The sequence below is a fragment of the Tympanuchus pallidicinctus genome, unplaced genomic scaffold (genome assembly GCF_026119805.1).
Source record: "Tympanuchus pallidicinctus isolate F22 unplaced genomic scaffold, pur_lepc_1.0 scaffold22, whole genome shotgun sequence".
NCBI lineage: Eukaryota > Metazoa > Chordata > Aves > Galliformes > Phasianidae > Tympanuchus > Tympanuchus pallidicinctus.
The window spans coordinates 22839064-22864837 of NW_026294739.1; the positions used below are offsets into that span (position 1 = coordinate 22839064).

Consider the following 25774-nt stretch of genomic DNA (forward strand, 5'->3'; position numbering starts at 1 on the left):
CCAAAAGTTAAACCTACTGGAAATTCTGAACCAAAATCTGCCTTAAAGTCACCCTTGTCTACATCATCAAAGATACTGGTGGGTCCTGAGTCAGTGCCCAAGTGCTCCATAATGCTGTGATCCTAAGAATTGTCAGAGAGAGAAACAAGCATCAGTCACACCGTACTGATGACCTATTTAACTGGTCCCAGGTAAACCCAAGCATTTCACCTACTTAAGAAATAAGAAAAAAGTAGTGATGGTTGGAAGCTTTCACATACTGCCTTTTAATTCACAGAAGTATTTCTCAAGCCTAAATCCATAAAGCAGTAGAAGGGAGAAGGGGCTGAAGGAGAAACAAAGGTTTACAGCATATCCCTGCAAGTAGTTCTGCTCCCAGGGACACCTACAGAACGGGACTCTTGCACCTGCAAGGTTTACTTGGACAACCCCAACATCCTAGGGCAAGTTTGACCCTGAGCCCTATGTAAGAGATGTACAAAAGGAATGACAGGTAAAGATGAGAGAAGCTTTAGCTGGCCGCCAGCTCCACAGAGGGCTGAATCTCATCATCAAAGTCCAAATGTAGCCCACGTTCTGCAGCTTAAAGGTGCCTTCTTTTTTCACTCGTTTTAGCAAAGATGGAGAAACGCTCATCTGATGGAAGACTGAGGACTGCACAACAACTGTGCACACTGGAGTCACAAGGATTTGCTTTATGACCCAGTTCGTACGGACATCTGTGGCTGTTCAGCACACAGCGAGCTCCTGCAGTTTACCTGCACCTAAGTTTCTTCACTGCTAAATTCAGAAGCCAACATCATGCATTTTTGTTTGTCCAGAGTTATTTAGCTCAGTATATTTTCACTAAAACAGCAATACTTAAGTTGCACACAAAAACACAGCCAAAGGATCACTTCCAGTCCACTTCCAGTCAGAGATAGAAGGCCAGACAAAGGGAGATTAAAAATAAGTTAAAAAGAAAACCTGTATCTGAAATACCTTGGTGAAAATCCACATTTTATGAAATCAAGTACTGAACGTGGGAGAAACAACATGCAGCATTACCTCTATTTTAACATCATTATCCTTAGAATAGTGCTCATCCACAGTTTCCCCATTAGGTGAACGTGGTCTCGTAGTTGCAGTAATTGACAAGTCTCCACGCGATATTAAAGTGCACATGTATGCATCATGAGAGAAAACATCATGTCGAGTGAATTCAGAAAACAGCAGCACCAAATTCACAAACTCTGTCTTCTCATGGTCGCTATTTGGGTCAGCTAGCCAAAAACCAAAAAAAAACAGGACTGTAACTCCAACATGGAAATATCTGGTTCTTAGCCACCCAACATGCAAATCCCAGCAAGTTCACGTGCTGAAGGTTGAGAGGCCTGATAAAAGTGGCTTGGGTGTCCTGGACAGATTATCTGTGCCTCCACAGGACAAACCATTTCCCACCTACTGGCACACAAGCAGCGTGGCTCTGCTTTGCTGTCGGCTGGAGGCCAGAGCTCCAAAGGCAGCAGGTGCCAGAGCATCCCACCCATCCGTGCCCCCTGCAGCTGGCCATTGGTCAGCAGCTAAGGCAAGGTGCCAGCAGTTCAAAGACAAATTGAATAAATAAACAGACAGATAAAAAGAGGGAGGGGAAGAGAGGGTAAGGACATCCCTTAGGTGCAGAAAAATTACTGTGAAGCTCTGGATTATAAAAGGCAACTCTGTCCTTCTACTCCAAAATTCTATTACAAGGGTACATTTCACTGTTTTTTGACAATGCTTTCATATTTTTAATGGAAAAGCTTTTAAAGTATTTTCAAGGAATTCATTCTGCATACTTCAACTTATCCACTAAGTGTTATCACAAACATCAGAAAAGAACATATTAGAAACTGCCTGATATTTTGCCCATTAAAAGCAAAATGCTATGTATTTTTTTAATTAAGTTCTCATTTGTCCTAGCTATATTTAATTTGACTTGTTCTGTAACAAAGGAAGGTTTGCAGTAACACAGTTAAGAGAAAACAGCTGTATACCACAACTTTACCCAGCAATAAAACCTCCAGCTACTGAGCCACCAAATTCAAATCAAAATATATTCAGAAGCCAGTTATGCAGTACGAGTTCAAACTAATTCAATATATAACATGTTTTCTATTTAGAATCTTCATTTGTTGTCAAACTGGAAGGCAATTTACAGATAAGCAGTTAGAACTACTTTAGTGTTTCCCCCACAGAAAACAGAGATTCTTTCAATTTTCACCCTAAGCCGCTTTCTGCCCCTATTTTTGAAAGTCCTATTACCCTGCACTACAGAAGTTGCAATGCTGAGCCCACAAATACAGCAGTTCTAATCCAAACCTCCCCTGCCCTGAGCTGCACAGCAAGCTGCTGGAACAGGCACAAAGACATCACAAAACCACACCTGTGCACTAAGTGCTGAGCCCTCAGCCAAAATACAGTCGTGCTTTTCAGGCTTAGAGACACAGAAGCTCAAGCTCCACAAAAACAGCATCCCTCAACAAAATTAGCTCTGCCACGAAAAATCCAAGGAACATTTCAAGCAGATGAACCATTGCTCAGCGCTTCTCCCTGCCCTGTCCCATAGAGATGCCCACGTGGAGAAGGACAAGACCACATCTGAAACGAGGAAATCAGAAACTCAAGTCTAAATAACACAAATAGCTTGCATGGTTTAGTAAAACTTGAGTCACCACTGACATGAAAATAGAGCAACACCAACACTCCAAAGTCTCCAAAAACTTCTTCAGGTGTTTCTCCTTCCTCAGATGTTGAGAGTTCTCATCATTGTGTTTCAAACCACATAAAACCCACTTCAGTGTAAGGGCACCAGAAAAAAAAAAAACAACACACTCATCTCTAGAACTAAAGATATGAGAAACACAGGCTACAACAACATATGGTTTCATTAGACCAGTGCATTTCTTAGAGCAACCTACAACAAAGACCCTTTACTCAGCCCACCTATCTATCAGCTAACAGCTTATGACTTTGCTGCTTGTGTGCAATGCTCACTATGAATGTGCAGTAGAATAAAGCTATAACGATCCCATCATAGCAAGGTGGCAAGGTCTTCGGCTGCAGCAAAAAAGAAAGAGTCCAGAGACAGCAGCCACAGATGCAGAAACAAAGGAAAAAAAGCTCCTCACCTTTGGAAGCCCTCAAGTAGTCAGGGATCTCCAGTAAGAGACACCTGGCCTCCACTGCCAACTCTTAAATGAGGTCTGAGGAGGGGTGGATCGTGGCTCCAGCCCTTCCAGTCACTCAGGTGTACTGCATGCACCTGGGCTCTCCTGGGCAGACCCTGCCTTCCCACCAGGTGCTCCATCACTGCTTCAGGCTGTGAGCCAGCATTTCCACTACAACTTGTCAAAAATGCAAGCATTTGATGTTAGCTACGCATATAGTGCCAGTAATTTCCCCAGATCTTGTAAGGCCTAAACAGAAATAGGTATTGCTTCTTCCAATTTTCATTTTGTGAAAGAAGAAAGGAAAAAAAAAAGATCATGAAGAGCCTATAACAAGGCAGGAAATTTTAAAAAAATAAGTGCTTAAGAGAATGGAGGAGATCATGACAGAAACCACAACACCTGCCACAACCAGGCAGTAACTCCAGCAGTCAGGGGCACACCAGCTGTTTCTGACCTTCTTGGGATGAGTTAATACTCACACAGCGAGGGAGCCTGTGTGTCCAAAAACCTCAGCAGGACATTCTGGAAAACAGGAAGACTGGAACTTGTCAAGGAGGCTGAAGACAGAGATTCCTTTTCATCCAGGACTTCAGATTCACCACATCTCTGCAGAGTTAAAGAAATAAAAAAGCGTGCGTCTATGCACAGACATGCAGAGTTCCAAAACTTACATGTGAAGTAACTACAGTGTGATTGTTTCCCATCTTTTCATAAAACTCAGTCTTGATCTAGAGTGACTTTTTTCCCCTACTCAGTTTAGTCACTTCTGCAGTGCGGTGGTTTTTTTTATCACTTTGGATGGCTTACTGAGGCGTGCCTCTTACATGCACCTTCTGCAGTGATGTGCTCTCACATAAAAGCAAAAAAATTAAGATCCAGAACTTCCAGTTCAAAAGCAAAGGCAAAAAGTAGCTCCTCCCACTTGTGCAAATGACAGCACAGTACCAACCAGGGCCAATGCCTCCTCCCGAAGCCCCTCCAGGGTGGCAGCAGCACAGTCATTGCTGTGCACTCAGCACGGAGCTGAGCGCCATGGGGATGTGGCAGGGGAGGTGTTGGCTCTGCAGGATGCAGCGTGGTCACTGACCGCAACAGACAGACACAAGTTTTCGTAACGATGCCACTACAGTGCTTTGCTCTCCAATGCAGCATTTTCACTCCTCCTAAAAAAGAAGGCAGTTCTACACAATGTGAGATACAAGTCACACCGCAGTTAGGCCTCAAAATAAACCCCGAGTCTGGAGCCGTCCCAGAGCCTCCAAGTGGGAGCACAGAGCCGCCCTGCGCCCCACAGAGCTCCCTCATGGCAGCATCCCAGCGCTGGGCAAGCAGCTCGCGGACACACAGGGCTCACAAGGGCTCACAGATGCCATCCAAACAAACAGGTACCAAGGCCGCTCTCAGGGCTGTGAGTAGAAGACTTTTTCATTTTAAGTTTATGTAGGATATAAAAACTGTAAATCAATGAGAAAATCTCCAGTGCTCCAAGTATAATCAAATTTACCTTGTTTTGCAAAGGACAGAGATTAAGGCAATCTTTCCTTAGAAATATCCTTGCTTTTTTACACGTACTGTTCATGCTATTCCAGATAGAGACAGGACTTACTTCTGCTTCAATTTCTGCTTGCCTTTTCTCCAGGAGTTTGGCCACCACCATGGCCCGGTGCTTCCCAGACCGCTTGCAGCTCACGGCCCACTCACACAGCAGCATCACCACGGCCTCGTCGCTGGGGGCTGCCTGTGCAGAACAGACAGAATGGCATCTCACATATACAGCCAGCAGGCTTAACTCTGAGCAAGGGCTTTCTGATGGATGGAGAAAGAAAGCAGGTTTTGTTCTTTACTACTAGTGGGTACACAGGGGTGTTTCATTCATAGTATTTTCTAATACGATATGGAAGCAAAAGAGGAAAATCACTATTTTCTCACTGCTGAGAATCAAATCTAAACTGTCTTGTAACATAATGTCGCTTCACAAGAAAAGGGCAAAATAGGAAAAATACCCACAGAATCTCTCAACCACAGCTATTACACCGAGTTCATGGCTTCCTTGCACAAATTATTCCAGGCCTCCTCCATTGGCTTCCAGATCATTACCTGTACCCCACCTACACACACACACACACACAAAACAAACCCCAAAACACCACAACCACTGAAGGCGTGAGGATCAAACAACCAAAGTCAGAAAGCTCCCAACCAAACTGCTCATCTTACCTCCCACCTGCGCCTTCCTAACAGACGTTTTTAAGAACAGTGCATATTCACAGACAACCCATATTTTGGAAGAGCTATGCTACACACCAGCCGTGCTTTGCCATGTTATCATGCTTTTGCATTTTTGAGGGGGAAGATGGGGACAGCTTCGAAGTCTGCAATGCCTGCTGGCTCTGGCAGAAGCACTTGTTTCCAAGGGAACCCATTGCTGACGGATGGCTGTAAGTGATCATTCGCCTTCAAAATTACAGTGCGGATTCCCAAGTTCTGTATGTACACAGAAAACATCGGGGTATTCGTCCAGCCAAGAGCTGCACCCACACACCTCATGCATGCTTAAAATTGGTGATTTCGGTACTTGTGAACTGGCACACAGCAGTAAAGCCAGTTCTCAGCATACAGGTGATACTGAAACCCACTCATACAGACCTGTGTTGGCAAGGTGTCATCACCAAAACTCCACCTACACCAAGGTCATGGAACGTGGGCCATGGGCTGCAGCTGAGAGGCTGAGGAAAGTGCAGCTGAAGCAGCTGACCACACGGCACGGCTCTGCGCAGTGCTGGAAGCTGCAGTGCAGGCTGCATGCTGAGCACAGGCAGCAGTGTGCTGCTCGCAGGGCCTCAGAAGCAGCCACAGCAATGCTCAGAGCAGCGTGGGAGGGCCGGGCTGCCGCCCTGCTGCACCGCTTCCTCCTCCCCTGACGGCTCCCATGGCAGCACCTCATGATTTCCCCCTCTGATGCTGATTGTATTTACTTAATTAAGCACACCAAGAACGCAAGTCAGCAGCGCCGCTTGAAATAATCAGGTTCTGGATTTATCTAATTTGGGATTCTGCAGCTGCAGATGTTCCAGCCCCCAGAGCAGACCATGTTTCAGAGGGTGCAAACTGCTGCCTGGAAGAGCTGCACCAAGGTCGTGTTTTCACTCAGAGCATTTCAGGAGGACATGGGCTGGGTCTGAACTCTGCCCAATGCCCACATTCTGCAGGGCAGATGCCAGGCAGAGCTCAAGCAGAGCTGGTCAGGGGAACAGAGCCCCTTCTTTGCCTCCAAACCTCTCGTCCTGTAAGAGGAAATGCTGCATCAGACAGGGGAGCTCAACACACCTCATGAGGTGGCACCTCGTCCTGCGGGGTTTCACCAGTTCTGGATACCTCACGCACATCCCACTGCCCAAGAGAGCTCCGCATGAGGGGGTTTGGAAGGGACTTGTGCTCAACCCTCAGTGGCCATAAACATCAGTGCCTGGGAACTGAACCCACTGCTTTCAGGCACAGAAGCTGTGTGCTTGACATCATCCCACTCAAACCCGTTGCTCAGCCAGTCTAGCTATGACAGAAGGTAGCTATCACTTTCTGAAAGCCATCAGCCTTTCAGAGAAAATCAGAGGTGTCACATCACTGCCTGTAAGCAGAGCAGTCCGTGAAGAACAAGAAAAGTGTTCTTGGGGTTTTTTCAGTTAAAAAAAGCAGCAGCAGCAGACGTAGTAATGCTTAATACTTTCCTTCCAATACTCTCCTGTGTTCTGATATACTTGGAGACAGGAAGCCGAAAGTATTATTAAAACTGCTTTTTATAACTCAGCTCTTTTCCCACTGGTCCTCACTTTTATTATTAACTCAATGCTGCTACCAAGGAACAAGTCTGACTTCTACTCCAGCAATGCCACTGCTGAGCAGCAGGCTGCAGAACCTCTTTTTGGGACAGAGCAGGCAATGCCGGGCGCAGTGCCCACTGCCCAGCACAATCCTCAGCCCCAGGAGGTCGCTGCTTTCCCACCTCTCAGGGACTGACCTGGCGCACGGCTCCCTGCCGCAGGGCACGCAGACGCTGTCCCAGCAGCAGCAGTGGCCACTGCTCTGAAGCTGTCTAGTGCAAAAGGAAACAACAAGCCGTGTGCTCTTGCCAAGGGCTCTGCCAGTTGTTTAAGCCACTGAATTTATGTTTCTGTCCAGAGAAATTTTGTACTGACTCCCTTAGGAGCCAAGGTGAGCAGAAACGTTTTGCTGAATTTTCTGAAACCATAAAGGTGACAATAGTTGCCCAGCCACGCTTCAAAACATAGAATCATAGAATCCAACAAACTTGGAAAGGACCTACAAGATCACCAAGTCCAACCGTCCTCTCATTACCATTGCTACCACAAGCTACTAACTGCATCTCATAGCTAACGGAGCAGTTCAAGCAGCTGAAACAATGTTAACCACATTATTTACAATACTGCAAGAACGCTCCAAATATTCTCTATTTTTTCAGTGTTTATGGAAATACATTTTGTTTCCTCAGACAACTCAGTGTACATCTCATTTCTCCTCCCATCCTGAGTCCCAGCACACTCAGATTGGGTCCCTCAGGCAGAAGCTGCTAAATTCCTGCTGTCCTGAACCCAGCAGCACCACCAGCCCTCTGTTCCCACAGACACAGGGGGTGGATTTTTTGTTTCATTTCCAGCAAAGTGATCTCAGAAGGACAAATATTAACTCCCGGCATCTGTTACAAGCCCTTTCGTGAGAACCAAGTTTAAAAACATAATTTCACTCTAAAATAAAAAACAACTCTCAACATTCTAAGAATTCAGCTGGACTGCAAACATAACATGGGACATAAGCTCTGAACACATTTCAGAGACCTGAACTTAGAAAACAACCCAAGTGCACAAATTTCCAGGAAGGTTTAAGATTTTCCATAGTGACGTCAAGAAATTCAACATCACTTCTTAAAAATCAAGTGCTTTCTCTATTCATCCAACAACAGCTAAAATATTCCGCTATGGAGTGTCATTCTCCCACTGCTTATGTGTGCTTATGTGTCCCTGCATTTTCCTGCACAGGCTGCTCACACAGCCCAGACAACCACTGCTGGCCAAGATGCCCTGAGCGCGGTCACAGTGTGGGGCTTCACCATCACAGCTTCTCACAGGCCCTCTGTCACACACAGCACATCTGCTGTTTGCTGTTCACTCACTGTCCAGCCACAGCTCAGCCCCTCGCTCCACTCCTTTCTTCATTTTGCTCTCCTGTCATCAGTGCCTGCAGGTCCCGTCCTCCCCTTAACGCCTCTGCACTGCCCAGGGGAACAAAGCAGCCACAGCCTGGCAGCCAGCCTGTCCTCCGTCACCCTGCTGCCTCCCCTGGCCCTGCTCTTGTTGTGACACTCAGCAGTCAGCAGCATGGCTGTGTCAGGAGGCAGGAGTCCAGGGAGGACATCTCATCCACAGAACAGCAGGCTTTGCATGGGTCGCCATCTGAAGGCAGCACATACATGACCTCTGAAATTATGACACTTTCTTCCTAGGAAAAACAGCCTAAATTCATTAAGTGGGAAGAGAGTAGGTTTAAAAAAAAAGAAAAGAAACACAGCATTTTGTGTGGGAACGTGCAGCCTGCAACACAGCCTGGCAGGAGGCCCTGCTCTGCCCCAGAGGGCATCCAAAGCTACAATGGGCCCAAACCAGTGAAGTACTACTGAAACATTCAGAGTTTTCTTCTCTCAGAAGAAAAATATACATATATATGTGTGTGTGTGTGTGTGTGTGTGTATATATATATAAAATCTTATCTGCTTTCCCTACAATCTCCTACAGCTCTTCTGCAAACACAGGGACATTACCAGTTCTGTACGATCATGTTTTATTACAGCTCAGCATTCTCCACCTCAGAGTAAATGATTACGTCATTAGAAGACTGGCAGTAAATTAATCAGACAGATCTCATAAAGGTGCTTGGTACCAAGGCTTCAAGAGTGCTGCTCAGGGCCACAGCAGGCATGTTTTCCAGGCAACCCAACTTCAGGTCATAAAGTAGCAGAAAAAAGGGGTAATAATAGCCAACAACTGACAGCAAGAACAGAACAGAGCAATCGCTGTACTTTCAGAACATGCATTACCAATACTGTGCTTCGGAGCATGAAGAAACATTCTGGAAATACAATTGCAGTTGAAGTTAGAAAAGCCTTCTGAAAAGCAGAAAGTAAGAAGGAAAGAGACACAAAAACAGAACAAATCTGACCATGGCATGAAATGACAAAGGGATTTAAAACTCAATACAGAAACCATACAAGTTATCCTTTCGTCCATGAAAGAGTGAAAAAAGCCAGAGTGGACCAGGATTTTATGTCAGCTACACAATAAAAACTGTGATGATGAAATGCGTATTATAAAATCTATCAGAGAAGCTAACATTGCAACACAGACATACATAATAGTTTCAGAGCTACACGACATGCCAAATGCTGCTATGTACCGTGCAGTTCAGGGATTGTTGTGGCTTTGAGTTAGAACGCAGGGGATCGAACTTGAAAAAACCTGGAACCTTCATGCCCAAGAAAGGCCGGGCCCAGAACAGATGACTCAAATTACTGACATTGCTGCTGCCATGAGGTGGCTGCATTTCCTCTCTCACAGTCTAAGTGTGCCCGAAATACAAACACAATCCTGCCTTGTCTCTCAGCCTACCTGCAGGTCCCAGAAATATTCCCAAAGAGACCCCATCTCCCTGTCCCCACACACTGTGTTGATCTCAGCAGTCAGTACAACACTAATAGTTATTACACAACGTTTCCGAGCAACACAGGCTCAAATTATGAACACCAATCACTAAGAACATACCATCACAAACAAGAAGATGGGTATATTAAATAAAACACTTTGCCAAAAAGCTTTTACAACATTAACATCAGCAACTATGACAGATCCACTAGTATTTTCCACCTTGGAATTTTACTTTATTAATGTGTTGTTAAAGCTTCTTATTTTCCCCCCAAACGATTTCCAAGTTAACTCAAAATCCAATGTTACACACAGACCCAGTGACACTGCCAGCTGCACTGTGCAGAGTGCAGTCAAAAATGTTAAAGACTTCTGATAAAGATTTTCATGATCTCTGAACACAGTCCTGGAAGCACAGGGAAAAATAAAAGTACATAACTTTAAATACACTAAAGTATTCTAAAAGCTACTGATGTACAACTTTCTGTAACAGATGTAAAAGGTGTGGATATTTTACCTCATTCAGGATAGCGTTCAAGAAACAATCCAGTTAAGAATTACATTATAATGACAAAGAGCTGCTTACTTCTAATAAATGAAATCTTGAATAGTTGTGGAGAAAAACACACTGTGAAGACACACAGCTGTTGTATCAGTTTCACACACGTGCACACGCAGTTATCACAAGTAAGAATAAAATCCACAGTCCACAGATTAGGCAGTGAGAAGAGCATACAGCCATTACCTCTTGGTTATCTTTGTTCTGGTTTGCCCAGAAAATCTTATGATACAGTGTCTCCATGGAATTGCTGGAATCCGATCTGTCAAAACAGTGCCGATCCAGCACTTCCAAGGTGTGCAGAACTCGGCTGATGGTCACCCCTGGATACAGGAGTCAGAAGGGAAAGAAAAAGCTTAAATAGGATGACACTGCGGGACTTCAGGCATTGCTGGACACTACAGTTACCAGATTTAGGGAAGCAGCAGATCACATTTGATGTTCATTTCATTGTGGGCGGCTACTCAGACCCTCCACAGCCTGACTGCTACCTACTTATTTATTTTTGCCATGGAAAAAAAGTTCCAGTACTCACTCCAAAGAGTAACTGCGTATTTTCTAACTTGTATGCTCTATATACAAATTTCCAACCAGTCTCTTTCCTACTCACTCCTATCTAAGCTGAAAACAAACTATTTCTCACCTATCCAGCTATTTCAGGAGCCAGAGGTAACAAAGTCCAAACCTGAATTCTTAGCTTCTACCCAACATTTTCATGTTAATGTTGTTTTGCTAGTCCAAGAACTGAGGTGCAGGTGGAGAAATGCTCTATTACTGCAATGAATCACGGTGCAACAGGCTTATACTCAAAGAAAAAGAACAGATGCTAAAACCTAAGACTCCCAACACTTACTTCACTACGTCTTGCCTTACCTGCAGCTGATTCTTGGCACTTGTCAAAAGACCACCGCACCTCCACAGCACGACCTCTTTGTTTTATCTGCTGTTCTACTTCATAGATCCTTGCCCGAACCTATAAATGAGGCAGTTACTAATTAGTTAGCAGTAGGAAGTCTCAATTTTCATTTCAAGCTTGTGACGGGTTCCTCAGTAGGAGCAAGGTATCTTATGACGTTCTACAACATTCCCTGTATTTGATAACAACTAACTAGAGCACGTTTGGCTCAAATGCTTTTATCTGTTAAGAATCTTCTGGTACAATAAAACTTCTTTTACTTAAGTTAAACCCAGCAGAAGTTTATTTCCAATCTGAATTTAACTTCCAATGTGAAAAGTCACAGCTCACGACATGGTACGATACACCTCATCTTATTTGCCACTTTACGTCTTAAAGTGATCTCTGTTCAATAACTGAAAACAGCTGAACGTAAGTAGAACTACTGATATTTTCACAGAAATCAGTATCTGACTGACATACAAACCACAACTTGCACAATGCTAGTTTAGAGGTTGAACTACATTGATAACTACATCAATAACTCCTACAGCTGCAGTCATGAACGCAGTCACTTCTCGGGACGCGGAACAGATCTTATTTATCTCAACATTAAAAAAGTTTACCTGCTGATTAAATGTTGAGTTTCCACCTGGCATAGGTAAACTAGATGGAGCAACTTGGAGTAAATCCAGGGGTGAGCCAGGATTAATGTTCTTATTTTCATTTGTGGAATAATTCCACACCAAGGCACTTGGGCAGCAAAGAGTTATAGTCTGCAAGCAACAGTACAGAACACAAGTAGTGCGAGATAGACAAGACCAACAGTACCAATAATAAGAGAGCTAGAATCATTTTGGGCAATTACAGAGAAAGAAACAAAAGACAAGTCCACACACACACTGAAGAAATTCAATTGCTATGTTACTTTCCTCCCTCATTATTAAAAAATGTATTTACATATATGCACTCTCAATTCTCATTTCTACTGCCTTTATAATGCCACCAAAGAATATCACCAAAAGTTAATCCCAGACAGATCCTCTCCATGAAATGTCAACGAGTCTTAGAAAAAAATAAGTCATTTTGGTATTCAGCTTTCAGAAAGAAGCTACACATGAAAAACTAAAGAGACTAGAATGAATACTTCTGCCAAGTTCTAAAACACCAGACACTGAAATACACCAGAAACTTAACATTTACTTCAAAAGAGAGACACTGCATTGACAGGCTTCAAGAGGGTCCTTCTGCAGTGCCTTACCACTGGATACCTATTAACCTGCTGCATCTAGAGCTGTGCAGAGCAGAAGCAGAAAGCTTCGGTGCTTTTGGATCAGATCTTAAATATCATCTAAAGTGATGGAAGTTGCTTCATATAATTGATTTTTTATCTTTGAAGCTGCTGCAAAATTTGTTTGGAAGTTCTCCCGGTCCAAATTTGGCCTTCAAAGCAGTAGTTCAGCAAAAAGATTGCCTAGGAAAACACTTTGTTAAAAAGCTGGAGAGCTTGTCTGCCTCAGGGCCAAACTACAGACCCGCCTGGTAGTACAAAAAAAAGGGGTGGGGAAAAAACACAAAGATCATACACACACAAGGAGGAAAAAAATAAATAGTAGAGGATGAACAGAAAGATTATCCTCTGTGCTGTTATCAGAGGAAAGCTGTAAAGCTGCCAAAGGCAAAGCTGTGAAGCTGTGTGAGACAGAAGCAGCCCTGTGACAGGGAGCTGCCCACCACTGGAGGAAGGTGCCCAGAGACGTGGAGGAGATACTCAAAACCCAACTGGAGATGGTCCTGGACAGTCTGCCTTGGCTGACCTTGCCTAAGCAAGGGGGATAGCTGCCTGATCTCAGAAGGTCCCACTGCACTGCCCATCCTGTGACTTTGTGGTCCCACGATCAGCAACACACTCCTGGTATGCTCTTTACAAACCCACCACCACCAATCAATAAGTGCAAGCAAATAGTTTCTTCTGATCCACAGCTCTGAAAACTGAGCAGGTTGTGAAGGCAATAAAGCTTCCGTTGCCCTGCCAAAAACAGAACTGTCCATAGTGGCAGCAGGCACCCAGGACAACCTGGAGGAAGCAAGGAAACTGCCAAAGTCCAAGGCTTGCAGGAGTCAGTGAGGCGTTATCTTCAGCCCAGCTGCTCCCAGCAAGGACAGGTGGGTCTGCCAGGAATGAGCAAGTCCACGGGTGATGAGAACACTGCTCAGCGTGACTGCAGCCACAGCACTCCTTCGGAGGGACGGTTCGGCCGCTCCTGTGGCAGAGCTGCTCCCTCGTGTGGCAGTGCTGCAGACAGACACACGAAGCACCAGCACCCTCAGATGCTTCCACAGCACACCTCAGGCAGTGGCTAGCATTCCTCCTCCTGCTACCTCCACGTCCACAATCCTCTCGCTTTCCTGATGCAGCTGCATCTCAAATCACAGCCTGTGCACCTCGTCAGACCCAGACATACAGTTCTCCAATAAACTCAACAATCGTGGCCTCAAAAGCAAAGAGCAACAAGCATGGGCCTACCTGCAGCATACAACTCAGCCCATACACCAGCGGACGGTGCTGCGGGCAGGAGAGGAAATCTGAGCAGGTGAGCTGCACGGGGCTCAGCACAGGACCGGGCGCAGTCGGGCTCGGCGCCGCCAGAGGAGGATTATTTGGAGCAATCATCACATGAGGAGGATGTGCAGCTGCCAGGCCGGGGCCGTCGCTCAGCAGCAGCGACAGGCGCCTGGCACAGAAATAAGCGAGGCGGCGGGACAGGTAAGCTGACTGAACAAACTCTTCTGAGTACTGAAATTAAAACAAAAAGACATTATTTACCAGACTGCCTCCTTCACATCTTCATTTTAATTAACAATCTAACATTCAATATGCTCAAAGTAGAAGGGATCACAAAAGAGTATCTAAAATGCAAATCTGTACTCTTGTCCCTTAAAAATTCCCTCTGTTTTGCAGGGCCAGTTGCAGAACAGGAGTCTTCCTACCAATTTCAGTTAAGAAGGATCATAAGGTGTGAAATCTGTAATGACACCTAGAGGTTTCAAACACACATTGTGTGTAAAAACACTCACATTGATTTTAACACTACAACTCCTAGAATCGTTTAACATATATGAGTCATGCTTCTGTTGACTGAGTAAATTACACAGCTTTAAAGCACACACGCACCTGCAACATGAGCGGCAGCACCAGCTTAAGAATGTCGTCATCTGCAGGTCTGATTTTTTCCAAAACATCCAGTATCCACGTCAAGTACTCATGTCTCTCAAGCATTCCTTCCTTAAAGGATTTTAAATAACACATCACTTGTTAGCTGGGAGCTCTGAGAAAGAAAGGTCCATGTTTTATTTCATTTCTGGTCTAACTCTCGTTGCTCACAGCAGCTACCAGGACCCTCACACAAACACCCTTATGGCAGCCCTGTGGGCAGACAGCTGTGCCCAGGTCTCAGCATCGTTTCTATTCAAGGAGCAAAGCAGCACTCATCCCTGGAGGCCTGAACCACCAGCACCACTGCTCGAGCGCAGACAGCACTGAGTCACAGCGTCCATCGGGACTTCTGCTTACACAAAGGCTTACTCTTACTCTCCAGCTGAAGGCTGTGAGGCTGAGGACCCCGGGTGCAGTCCTGGCAGACTGCAAAGGTAAGTATGGGCAAAAATGTGTGGAGCTCAACAGCCACATCACCACTCTGACACCCAAGGCTTCCTGTTCCATTGTGACCAGAGCCTGTCGTTAACTACACCCTTAAAAGATGGGATGATACGGGAGGAAAGAGAATAATTGAGAACGTTACTGCAATAGCACTCAAGCACGCTAAGCAAATCAAAGTTTTTTCAGCTAGCAAATCTCTAAAATAAATCAGCATTTAAAATTTATTCTAGTTTTACAACACGAATTACCAGTAATATCTAAAAATATCTAAAACGCAACTTTCCAAAAATGGTGACATAAAAAAAAATCCATTCATTTCCGAAAGTATTACCTGAAACATATAAAAGGACAATTTTTCATTATATTCCCACTGCTTCAAGGCCTGTTCCATCTCTTGAGGCATCACTACAGAGCTGCTGCCTTGGCTGGAAGTCACATGATAAAACTCTGCAACCTTTGCCAGCTGCTCCCGAAGGTATCTGGTTATAATTTGAGTCCATTCTACAAAATAAGTTTACAATTAGAACACTTCAGATGATAAAATGTTTCTGTCTCAGTGAGGATCACAACAAATTTATGTCGAAAAGTATTTATCCAAAATATTAACACGCAGTCGCATAACGCAGCACCACTGTGAATTAACAGGAGCTTTACGTGCCTCCCCTGCGCACTGCTCTCAAAGCACACATGCTGTCAAGTGTGTAAGCAGCCTGCTAGCTCAGCGTGATGTACGAGCACAGAGACAAGCCATGTCTCCAGGGAATCACCTGTCTCTTTCATCAGAGTTCAGCCTTCAGCCTCTGAACAGCTTTGAAACAGATAAATATACTTCAGTACTTCCTTCCTTCCAGAATTTATTCCCCTCTTCCCTCTTCCTTCAAAACCAACCAACAAAAAAAATGAGCAGGACTTTGCACAAGCACTAGCATACAACACTGCCCTCTCTACAATCGCTCTGAAACTGACAACTCCTCTGGATTTTGACTCTGATGAGAATGCACAAATTCTGAGGCAGCCTTTCAGGTCATCCTGATCAAGACAGTGCAGAGCTCTGCACGTGCGACTCATGCGCTCTGCTCTACGGCAGGGAAGTCACTGGGTGCTGTTCATCAAACACACAAACCCACCAGAAGCTATCAGCTTTTCTTACACTTCAGAAGTGCTTTAATATTTAGGATAACTGGGAGAAATTAGTGAAAAAAGCAAACTTGCTTGATCATATACATGAAGCTTTGGAAAAAACAAAATGGTAAGGAAGACGTTCTCTGAACAGTGTAACTGGAACAGCCAGAGATTTCTGCTAGTATCTCCCAAACATCTGATGGAGTTGCATGTAACCTGCAAGCAGCATGTTCTAGATGAGCTCTTCTATGAATGAACAATGCAATTACTTTGACAATCTGAATTTGCTCACTGTCAGAATTAAGGGAACTCTGACACAACTCAGACACAGCTCTGTTCACAGATATCTATCCAGCTCAGATCTCAGCTATCGCCCTGCTTCTTCTATTCCCCTTTGAATTTGCAACTGGCAGCTCTATCAACACATACAGAATATACATTAAATGCTTTTCTACCCAAATCTGAAATCTCTGTATGAAGTCATTGGATTTTAGTGTTTTCATACAGCTATTTAGCTACATTACTTCAAACGTTCACTCACTTTTGGAGAAACGATTCTGAATCCACCACATCGCGCTTGTTTTCATGTCAAAGTACGAAAGAAAAATTCTCACAAAGCAATTACCAATATCTCTGTGCTGCTGAGTTAGAAACATCACAACACAACCACCTTTCTGCTCCCCAGAGCACAGATCTAAAGCTTTAGGGGGAATGTCAAAGAATACACGATAACACACATCGAATTACATCCCCAAATAACCTAACCTGGCTCGCAGGCCACGGTGCAGGCTTACACACAGAACACCCAGGCCAAGTCCTTTACAAAGAGAAGCAGCACCTGCAGGTACTGGCTGCCTGCCCCCCACGCAGTGCTGCCCAGCTGCAGCACACCCCCAGCAGGACCACAGCGTCACTGCCTCCCCCCGAGTCCCTGCCTCCTACAACAGGGCACGGTCTGAAGCAAGTGCAGGACAGGGAAGCAGTGCACGAGAAAGCCTGTCAGTACTGCAGCCACCCCTACAACTGAGGAAGGGACAACGCATCGTATTCAGCAGCAAACCACGCCACAAGGACTCCACCTCTGCCATTTTTAGAGAAAGGAAAGGGAAGGAAAAGTCTGTTTCAGGCTCTCTTGATACAAAGCCCTGTGTGAAGGACAGAAGGCAAAGCTGAGAGTAGGAAAGATGGAGTCTCGTGGTCCTGCTAGGTAGTTCCAAAACCACTGAGATACAATTCACCCCATGTCAGCAGGAGCAGCAGCACACGGGAGCAGGGCGCTGTGCTCATCCCCCACCAAACCTCACTGACCTCACTGCAGCACAGCAACCCACAGAGACCCAACCTGACACGACGTTCTGGGCAGTTGCTATGGTGCTGCGTGGGGCAACCACAGACTGCCTCCCCCCTTGCTCTCTGTCACCAGACTTTTTTCTTTTTTTTAATTAAAACTATAACAAAGAATAAGCTGAAAAAGCGTGGTAGAAGATGGTTTTTGGGCTTTATTTAGACACTCAAAGTGAAAATGAGTGTTACAAGCCTGAGAACAAAAACAAAAAACAAAGCAAAGTGGTAGAAACAACAGAATGAGTTGGTAGAAAGATGCAGACATCTCTCACAGCAGAATGGAGATGCTGCAAAACAGCATCTGATCACAGATGCTTTAAGAACAAAAGAGGAAAAAGTTCATTCCAAGCAGTGGAAAAGCCGTAGGTAAAGTATAGTGCTATGAGAGCAGTTTGGTAATATTAGGGTATCTTTTGTCCCTTAGAGGTGTTCATTGTTTGGCCGGCTGCCCTGGTGTCAGACAGCTCCATTTGCCATCAGTACTTAAAATACACACATTGTTACTTATGTTTGAAATCAGCATCTTGTTTCAGGCTTTCTAAATCAGTTCAGGTTGCTCCTGGGTATCACACAGCCTTTGCCACTCGTGCCCCCCCACCAAAGGCTGGGATCGGTGGGTAAGACACAGCACAGCCAACTCCTCTGCCGTGCCTGGAGACTGAGGGACAAATCAGCTGGGAGGAGAATGAGCAGTGGGGCAGCAGTTGTGCTGCATGGCTCTTTGTACTCTTTGACACACAATTCTAAGCAAAACCGATTAAAAAGCATTTTTAACTGCACAGGCATTAAGTAACACTGATGCAACAAACAAGAGCAGCAGGTCCTTTCAGCTATCACTACGCATTTAGATATCAGAGCTGTTTACCTACCAGTATTTGGATCAGTGGCCTGGCGCTTCTTGATCTTAGCTTCAGAAATAGCAGCATAGTAGGCACATGTCATTTTGATCAGCCATGCTGCTCGCAGCAGTGGTACAGAATATTTTGCTAAGTAAGCAAAAACATCTTCTTTTTTACTGAGAATTGGAACCTGAAATGAAACGGGAACCTGAAATGAAACAGTGCAAACAGCAGTAGATCTGCAGGTTTGCCCTGGCCTCCCCTGCTATCTGCCAGGACAGCAGCAGACCTCTTCATCAACCAGGGAAGCCTCTAGGCAAAACCCACTGCCTAGACACATACAAGGAGACTTGACAATACAAAAGAGCCACCCCATGCTTTCCCAAGGTTACACCTGGTATCATCCTTTCCCAGCTCTGAGATGCCTACAGGGCCACTAGCAAACCTCTCAATTCTGCCAAGGACATCCAAAGTGCAGAAAGAGGCCTGCAAGCTGATCCTCAGAACTTCTGGAAAATAAAGAAAGGTGAAGATTTTCGTTAAGAGTTCAGTTGCACAGATGCTCTCTGTATCTTCAGCGCCTCTGGTTAGAGCCTGTAATGATGGAGTGTGCCAGGAAAGCAAGCTGGCCAGCTGTGACACCTGCCCACATGCAGAACAGGGTTGGTCCCACAGGACTTCACGATGAAAAGTCCCCCTGTGCTGTCACAGCAGTTCTCAAACCCTTCTGCACAAAGGTAGCACCACTTCCAAAAGCATTGTTAGATATGAGAAAAAGACATTTCATAACCAGTGGAGACAGAAGGGAATGGAGGCACAAATGCTGCACTGCCGAAATGCCTGATGAAAAAAGGTGCATCAATGCAGCAAACAAAGCACAGATCCTTTTCAGTAAGACTCCTCTGAGGTCACTCTAGGGGCTCTACCCAGTTAGTTTCACGGGACTTTTAACATGCTTATACACCCTTGTTCAGTTCCTCGTAACTCCATTTCTGTTTTTGTTTTTTTAAAGCATAAACAATGAAAGAAATCTGTGCAGTGCTTCTATTCATAACATTAACATCTAACAGGGTTAAAGGAAAACTCTGTGTTAGCAGTATGCTTGCCACAGAAAAGCGTGTTTTGCTGGTGACCCTACTGGTGGCAAAGCAGCTCATGTTCTTTTTCAGCCAGTTACTTACACTTCACTGGTGGGATGAACACGTGTTTGGGACCTCTAGATTCAAACTGAATTGTTCAGTTTATTCTCCTCTTTGTTAAGGAACTGCAGAATGCTAAGACAAGGAATAAAATTTAAGAGCTCAATGTTATTCTTTGCTAGCAAAACCTCATTAGTTGCGCACTACTCTTACCTCAGTAAAAAAGGCACAAAGGGTACAAAATTATAGACTTACTTTTTTTTGAAAGCAGATATATCTGAAATTCTAAACCTTTTATGAATAAAAGGAATATTTTATGAATACTGCCTCATCCTTATAGACCAGTTCAGTACAATTCAACATCCAATAAATAGGAGCAGTACTCTTATACCTTTTTTGCTAACACAGTCAGTGGTTTACTTCCTGCTAAATCTGTGAACCAGTTGTGAATTGCACTCTGAGAGCGAGCAGTAACCAGCCAGTAGTTGTCTTTGGCATTTACTTGTGGTTTCTTCTTTCCTGTGTCCTGGAACGTGTTAAGTTTTAGCTTTTCTGCTAATATGCTGCTGAAGTAAGCGCCAATCTGGTGGGTAAAAAGAAAAACAAACACACGTATGACAAGGCAGTTAGCAAGCTTCTACTGCACATGAACACACAGGGGACTTCCATCTCTATGGAGATCCATCGCGCCAGTCCAGGCCATCAGCCTAGTAAGATTACACTTCAATTCCTCGCGGACAGAAGATGGAGATCCTGGCACTAAGAACCCCTGCAACACTTCTGCACTATCAGCAAAGAAGCTGCACAACACCAAAACCAAGGCAAAGAAGACCAGGCCTCGAAGATACCAGAGACACCTACAGCTACCATTTAGGACTGGGCTGCAAGTCCCTGAGCCACATCACAGCAAGAGCTGCACAGCCCAGATCTGGGACCTGGCTCAGTGTATCCCACAACTGCCTGAGAGCATCCCTCTTTTCAGCATTCTAGCACACCACAGCTATATACCTGGTTTTCACTTCTATTAAGAACAAGTCTTACTGTCACAACAACTGCATTCATTGTCTTTCCATCACCTGTTACAGCAGGCAAAAATGCCACGATTTGGACAAGCTGCTGAGTCCTGACTCCTACTAACAGTGCCTCCACTACCACTCCATAGCTTCCAAAGGAAAAATACCATAAGATTGCCCTCCCCAGCAGCTTCAATCCCAAAGCAGCATGCAAAAAAAAAAATTAAAAAAAAAAGCCCAAGAAAGGTTGGAATTGCTGCGCAAGGTCATTTGCATATCAAGGTTACTGCAACAGAAATTAATTTTCAGGCTTGCCAGTTAGAATAAGACATTCGATTTTCTAATAAGTATACCTGCAGATTCTGAGCTTATCTTGATAATTCTTCCAAATAACTATAAGCGATTCCTTGTGAATTTTTATTTGAGTTCTCAGCTATGCTCAGTAGTCAAAACAAGATTAATTAAAATAGCAGACAGTAAGTACTTGCAGGTGGCAACTCCAGACAAACAAAACCAGAAGAATGTAACAGGAAACTCTTTATCATCCCAACAGTAACAATAGGAACCTTGTAATTTACTTGTATCACTTCTCATTTCAGATTTACTCACTGCTAAAATAAAAGAGCATCACTGTAGAAGTAAATTTGCATTTTCCAATAAGCCATGAAATGTTACATATTTTAAGAGTCAAACAGCAGAAAATTACTTTGTCAGAAAACATTTTAGACAATTTTGATAGCTCGTGTGCCAGCTTCCCTCTGCAGACTGATAACAGCAGGTAGCAGAAACGCCGCACAGCGTTCCTATATTCTGTAATTAACTTCAACACGAAGACTTCCAACCAGAAAGCAAAGCAGTCGAGAACCAAGTGTAACCATCGCCAGCTAGGGAGCAAGTTCAGTGAACGTTCGGACTGAAAAGGCCCGTCCTACCTTGGAGGCGTTGATGACGACGTTTCTAGCAGAACCGTGCTCATCTCCAGAGAAGGCAGGCTGATTGCTGAAGCCTTGCTTTACATTCACCGCAGTAAGTTCGTCCTGCAGTGTCGCAAGGGTGAAAAATGAAACGACAGTTTAGGATGCCACATCACTCCGAGCAGCATGCTTTTATAAAGAAGTTTCATGTAATTGCCAGGCCCTCGCAGCTGAACAACCCTTGAAACGTACTGTGTGTTCACACGAACCTAGTGAGGAGAAACACCACGTTCTCCTGTTCCCATTAAGTGCTCTCCTCACTGCAGACCTCAAGGCCGTAACGCTGTAAGGACGCAGGCTGTGCTGCTGGAAGAGGACTGCTGCCCAGGGGAAGGCAGCAGAAAGCAAGGCCTGCTCTCCTCGCTTGGGCTGTCTGTGGCTCATCCTGAGGCCCGCTGTCAGGCAGCAGGGTCAGAGAGCAGGGCTGCTTGGGCAGGGAGCTTGGGCAGCTGGGGAGCCTGCAGGCAGCGCAGCCTGAGCACACGCTGGGGAGCTCACAGGGCCCTCCCTGAGAAGGCAGGACCTGCCATCAGCAAACAAACCACCTGCCCCAAAGGTGCTTCACCAGCTCCACAAGGTCAGGATAAAAGCAATCCCTGAGATTTCTAGCAGATTTACGGGGGCAACCTATGGAAACAAAGAGCATCTGCCACGCCACCAAGTAAACAAGACGGGACAAAATAAAATCAGATAGCAACTTCATTGGATTTCCTTACTTAGTTTTGGAAACGTGCATCCTCCAAAATAGCAACCCAGAAGCTTCCATTCGTTTTACTCTCTTGCGCTTTGCAACACGCTTTGCTTTGTGGTACTTTCACAGAGTTTGGGAGCAACATAGAAGACAGCACTGTATTTAGAAGAAATTTCAGCCCTCTAGGGTTTAGGAAGTTAGCGAGCCTCATCTAAATTGTAAATGAAATCAACAAGAAGTGGTGGAACGCTCCTCCACCCACACTATCCCCAAGACAGCCTTGAAAACAGATGAATGCAGAGATGAAAACCATAGAAGAGATTATAAGCAAATAAATAAAAGGTAAATGGCAAACAGATGGAGGTCTGTGTTACTATTAGAACCATATCCATAGATGACCCCAGTTCTGCTATCTTTAAACTCTTACCTTTCTGAAAAAAGCTGTCTAGATATCACCATACTGAAAACAACCGAGAGCCGTATGTCCTACAGCTGCAACCACTGCTGTGGGAGCAAGCTGGGATGGGCTGACAGCACAAACACAGCGACGTTTTGTTTTGTTTTTTACATTTGGCTCTGGTTATTAGTACAACTTCTGCCTTCAGCAGGGGCTCAGAAATTTTAAACACGGAACACAGGACAGTTACAAACGCAAACACCAGCCAGCAAATAAACAGATACCACCACCTGGGAGCACAACACAAAGAGTTCAGCTGAATGCTCACAGGAGCTCTCCCGATGTCTCACCTCACCCCATTAATGGGCTCAGGGTCATTATTTTCCAGCGCAGCTGTTCCAGTGGAAGGCAAAACTCCCTACACAGAGCAGCAGCACAGCTAAGTAAGTATCCTTCCCTTGGCTGGATCTGCAAGTCCCTTCACAAGGACAAACACAGGAATGCCGCACGACGCGGCCCCTCACTACGCTGTGTGCACCAGACCCTCCTGGCTCCTGCAGGGACAGTGAGCTTCTTCACAAACATTAAGAAGGGTTCAACCAAGACCAGTCAAGGCTTAAAATGGTTCCGAAATTTAAACCGCCAAATAAACATGCAGACAGATGGTAAAAACCCAACAGACAGCGAACAGAGCTCTGTTATCACTGTGGGACGAGTCAAACTGAAGAATTTTTCAAACACATTTTTGTCCCCCTCACCCCAAAACTTTCCTTCAGAGAGAAACCTAAGAGTTCACATTAGACTCGTGAAAGGAGTGCGGCGGATCTGAACGCAGCCGTTCCTTTTAGATGCACTCTTTGACCCCATCTCTGCCCCACGTCTCTCCCACACGCAGGTCCCACTTTCAGCAGAGCCGCAGCCACCGCCGAGACCTCAGCACTGTGAGGAGGGGCCGGCACCGCGCCCTGCACCCTGCATTGCGACCGCGGCCACGGAGCCCAGCTGGGCCGGGCCCGCCCTGCTGGATGTTGGGTTTGTTCTGAGCAGCAGCCCCCTAAAAGGTATCCCACCAGTTACACGCTGACGAGCAACCCGTGCTTCAAAAGAAGAAGAAGAAATTATCACACACAGAGGAGCGGTACCCCCAGATCCCAGGCGGCGCCGATGGAAGCCGCACACAGCCCTGCGCTGAGGCTCCGTCCCGCAGCCCCGCTCAGCTCACAGCAGCCCTGTGCGCCGGGCCAGGACCACGCGCAGAGACACCTATTGCAAAAGTACTTCTAACCGCTCAAACGCCAACTTTATTTCAGCACGACAGGCGCAGCAGCGTAAGGATGAAAAGCAGAAGGACGCTGGAGGGCAGAACGGGCAGAGATGCCCCAGAGGTCGGCAGAGGGCTGGAACGTGCACATTTCTCCGCGTCAGCCCAGGCCGCTGCCAACGCAGCCGGAGGGACGCCGGTCAGCCATCGGCCTCTACGGCCCGCTTTCCGGAGGTCTCAAAAGCAGACGGGCCAAGAGGGCAGCGACGAACCCGCCCTGCCGGACCGCAGCGGCCGCTCCTCCAGCCCCATCAGCCCGGCGGGTCGGGGCACGAAGGGAGCGCAGGGAAGCAGCGCGGGAGTGCAGCCCGGGGCAGGGAGCGGGGAGCGGCTGCGTGCGGCGGCCACGAAGGCTCCCAATTCCGCGCCGCCGCGCTCACGCGGCCCGACCCGAGGCCTCTCCCGGCCACCCGGAGGAACGGCGGACGGGAAGCGCCGCGCGCCGAGCCCTGCGCTCCGCGGACGCGCGGAGCAGAACAGCCCCCGTCCCACGCTGCGCGCGGCCCCCGGGTCCCCCGGCCGGGCCGCGTCACCCAGCCGCCCTCGCGCCGGGCCGGGCCCCGCAGGGGCCGCACTGCGTTTGGAAGCGCGGTCGAAGCTCCGCTCGGGGCCGCGGAGCCCTTCGACCGCGGCCGCCTCTCCGCCCCGCCGCGCCAGCAGCCGCGGCCCCGCACGGCCCGGCCCCGTCCCACCCCCAGCTCGCCGCAGAAAATGCAAGTCAGCGGCGGCTCCGCAGCGCCCGACGCCGCTCAAAAGTTTCGGGGGAGGCGCCGGGCCGGGAGCCGAGGGCGGCGGCCGGGAGCGGGGCGGGCCGGGCCCCGTGCAGCCGGCACAGCGCGGCACTGCATGGAGCGGCACGGCGCGGCTCACCTCCTTCTGGCGCGGGTCCTGCGGATAGACGTCGGGCGGCCCCAGGCGCGGCCGCTTGAGCGGTCTCTGCTCATAGCTGAGAAGCCCGAAGGCGGCCATGATCGCTCATGTTCGCCGCGCGGCGGGCGGGCGCTGGAGCGGGCTCCGAGCGGCAGGGAGCAGCACTCGGCGCTCGCCCCCCGCCTCAGCCCCCGCCGCGCCGGGGGTTGGGCTGCGCGCCGCCGCCGAGGCCGGGCGCGGGGCGGGGGCGGCTCCGCTCCGCGCGCCTCGCGCCGGGCACGCCGCCCTGCGGAGCCGGCCGTGACACCGCCCCGGCCCTCCCGCGGCCCCGGGTGAGCGCTCCCGTGCCCCGGCCCGGCGTGCTCGCTCGCGGTGTCGCTCTCCCATTCGCGACACCGTTAATTTTAGCGAGCGAATAATTCGCCCAGGACGATCGATCGATCGCTCCTGGCTCCCGGCCGGCAGCACGCGCCCGGCCCTGCGGCTCCCCGCGCTGCCCCGTCGCCTCCCCGGGAGGAGATCGGGCCCCGCCCCCGGCCGGGCATTGCGGCGGCACCCGGCGTGCGGCCCCGGCACGCGCTGGCCCGGCCCGGCCCGGCCCCGCGGCTGCAGCACGCGCTGTGCCTCCTGCGGGCGGAGCGGCGCGCGGCTCGGCGCTGCCCAGGGCTCCCGCTGCCCCAGGGCCGGGCGGTGAGAAGGATGCCGGCAGAGCCGTTGGTGCCGGTTAACATCTCCGGAATAAAAGCGGCTGCAGCTTCAGCCTTAGGCTCCCTCCGTGCCCCAGAGACGCTTACCTCCCTCCCTGAAGCAGGACTGCGGCCTCTGTCCCAGCTTGCAGCGTGTCCTGCAGCACAGAGGCATCCTCCTCTCCCAGCTCAGGGCCCATCTTCCAATCCGCTGCGCTGACAGCTGCATTACTGCATCAGCACTGTAAAAGCACGGAAACTATTTTTCCCCTTTCTATCCCCTGCTTTTACCAGATCCTCTCCTCGTGCTGCATCCCCAGGACAGCACACACACACAACGTATTTTAGAAACACTGGGTCAAACG

At 47.4% G+C, this 25774-nt stretch overlaps 1 protein-coding gene across 15 annotated transcripts in view; it reads right to left on the reverse strand.

Moving 5' to 3' along the window:
• Window positions 1-24942, reverse strand: part of MED12L (mediator complex subunit 12L) — a 101920-nt gene extending 76978 nt beyond the window's left edge. For 9 of the 15 annotated variants that reach the window (XM_052687468.1, XM_052687480.1, XM_052687469.1 and 6 more), the window contains exons 1-14: window positions 24724-24942; window positions 21403-21507; window positions 19849-20040; window positions 18349-18508; window positions 15345-15514; window positions 14528-14638; window positions 13880-14149; window positions 11979-12128; window positions 11331-11430; window positions 10644-10780; window positions 4798-4929; window positions 3671-3797; window positions 1048-1262; window positions 18-122 (exon numbers count right to left, since the gene is read on the reverse strand). In XM_052687468.1, the coding sequence (XP_052543428.1) occupies window positions 18-122; window positions 1048-1262; window positions 3671-3797; window positions 4798-4929; window positions 10644-10780; window positions 11331-11430; window positions 11979-12128; window positions 13880-14149; window positions 14528-14638; window positions 15345-15514; window positions 18349-18508; window positions 19849-20040; window positions 21403-21507; window positions 24724-24822 (2073 nt within the window). In that variant the 5' untranslated portion in view covers window positions 24823-24942. Of the gene's footprint in view, window positions 1-17; window positions 123-1047; window positions 1263-3670; window positions 3798-4797; window positions 4930-10643; window positions 10781-11330; window positions 11431-11978; window positions 12129-13879; window positions 14150-14527; window positions 14639-15344; window positions 15515-18348; window positions 18828-19499; window positions 20041-21402; window positions 21508-24723 lie in introns of those variants that run through there. The other 6 variants (XM_052687473.1, XM_052687478.1, XM_052687476.1 and 3 more) reach the window with 6 other exon arrangements.
• Between the last annotated feature and the right edge of the window lie 832 nt (window positions 24943-25774).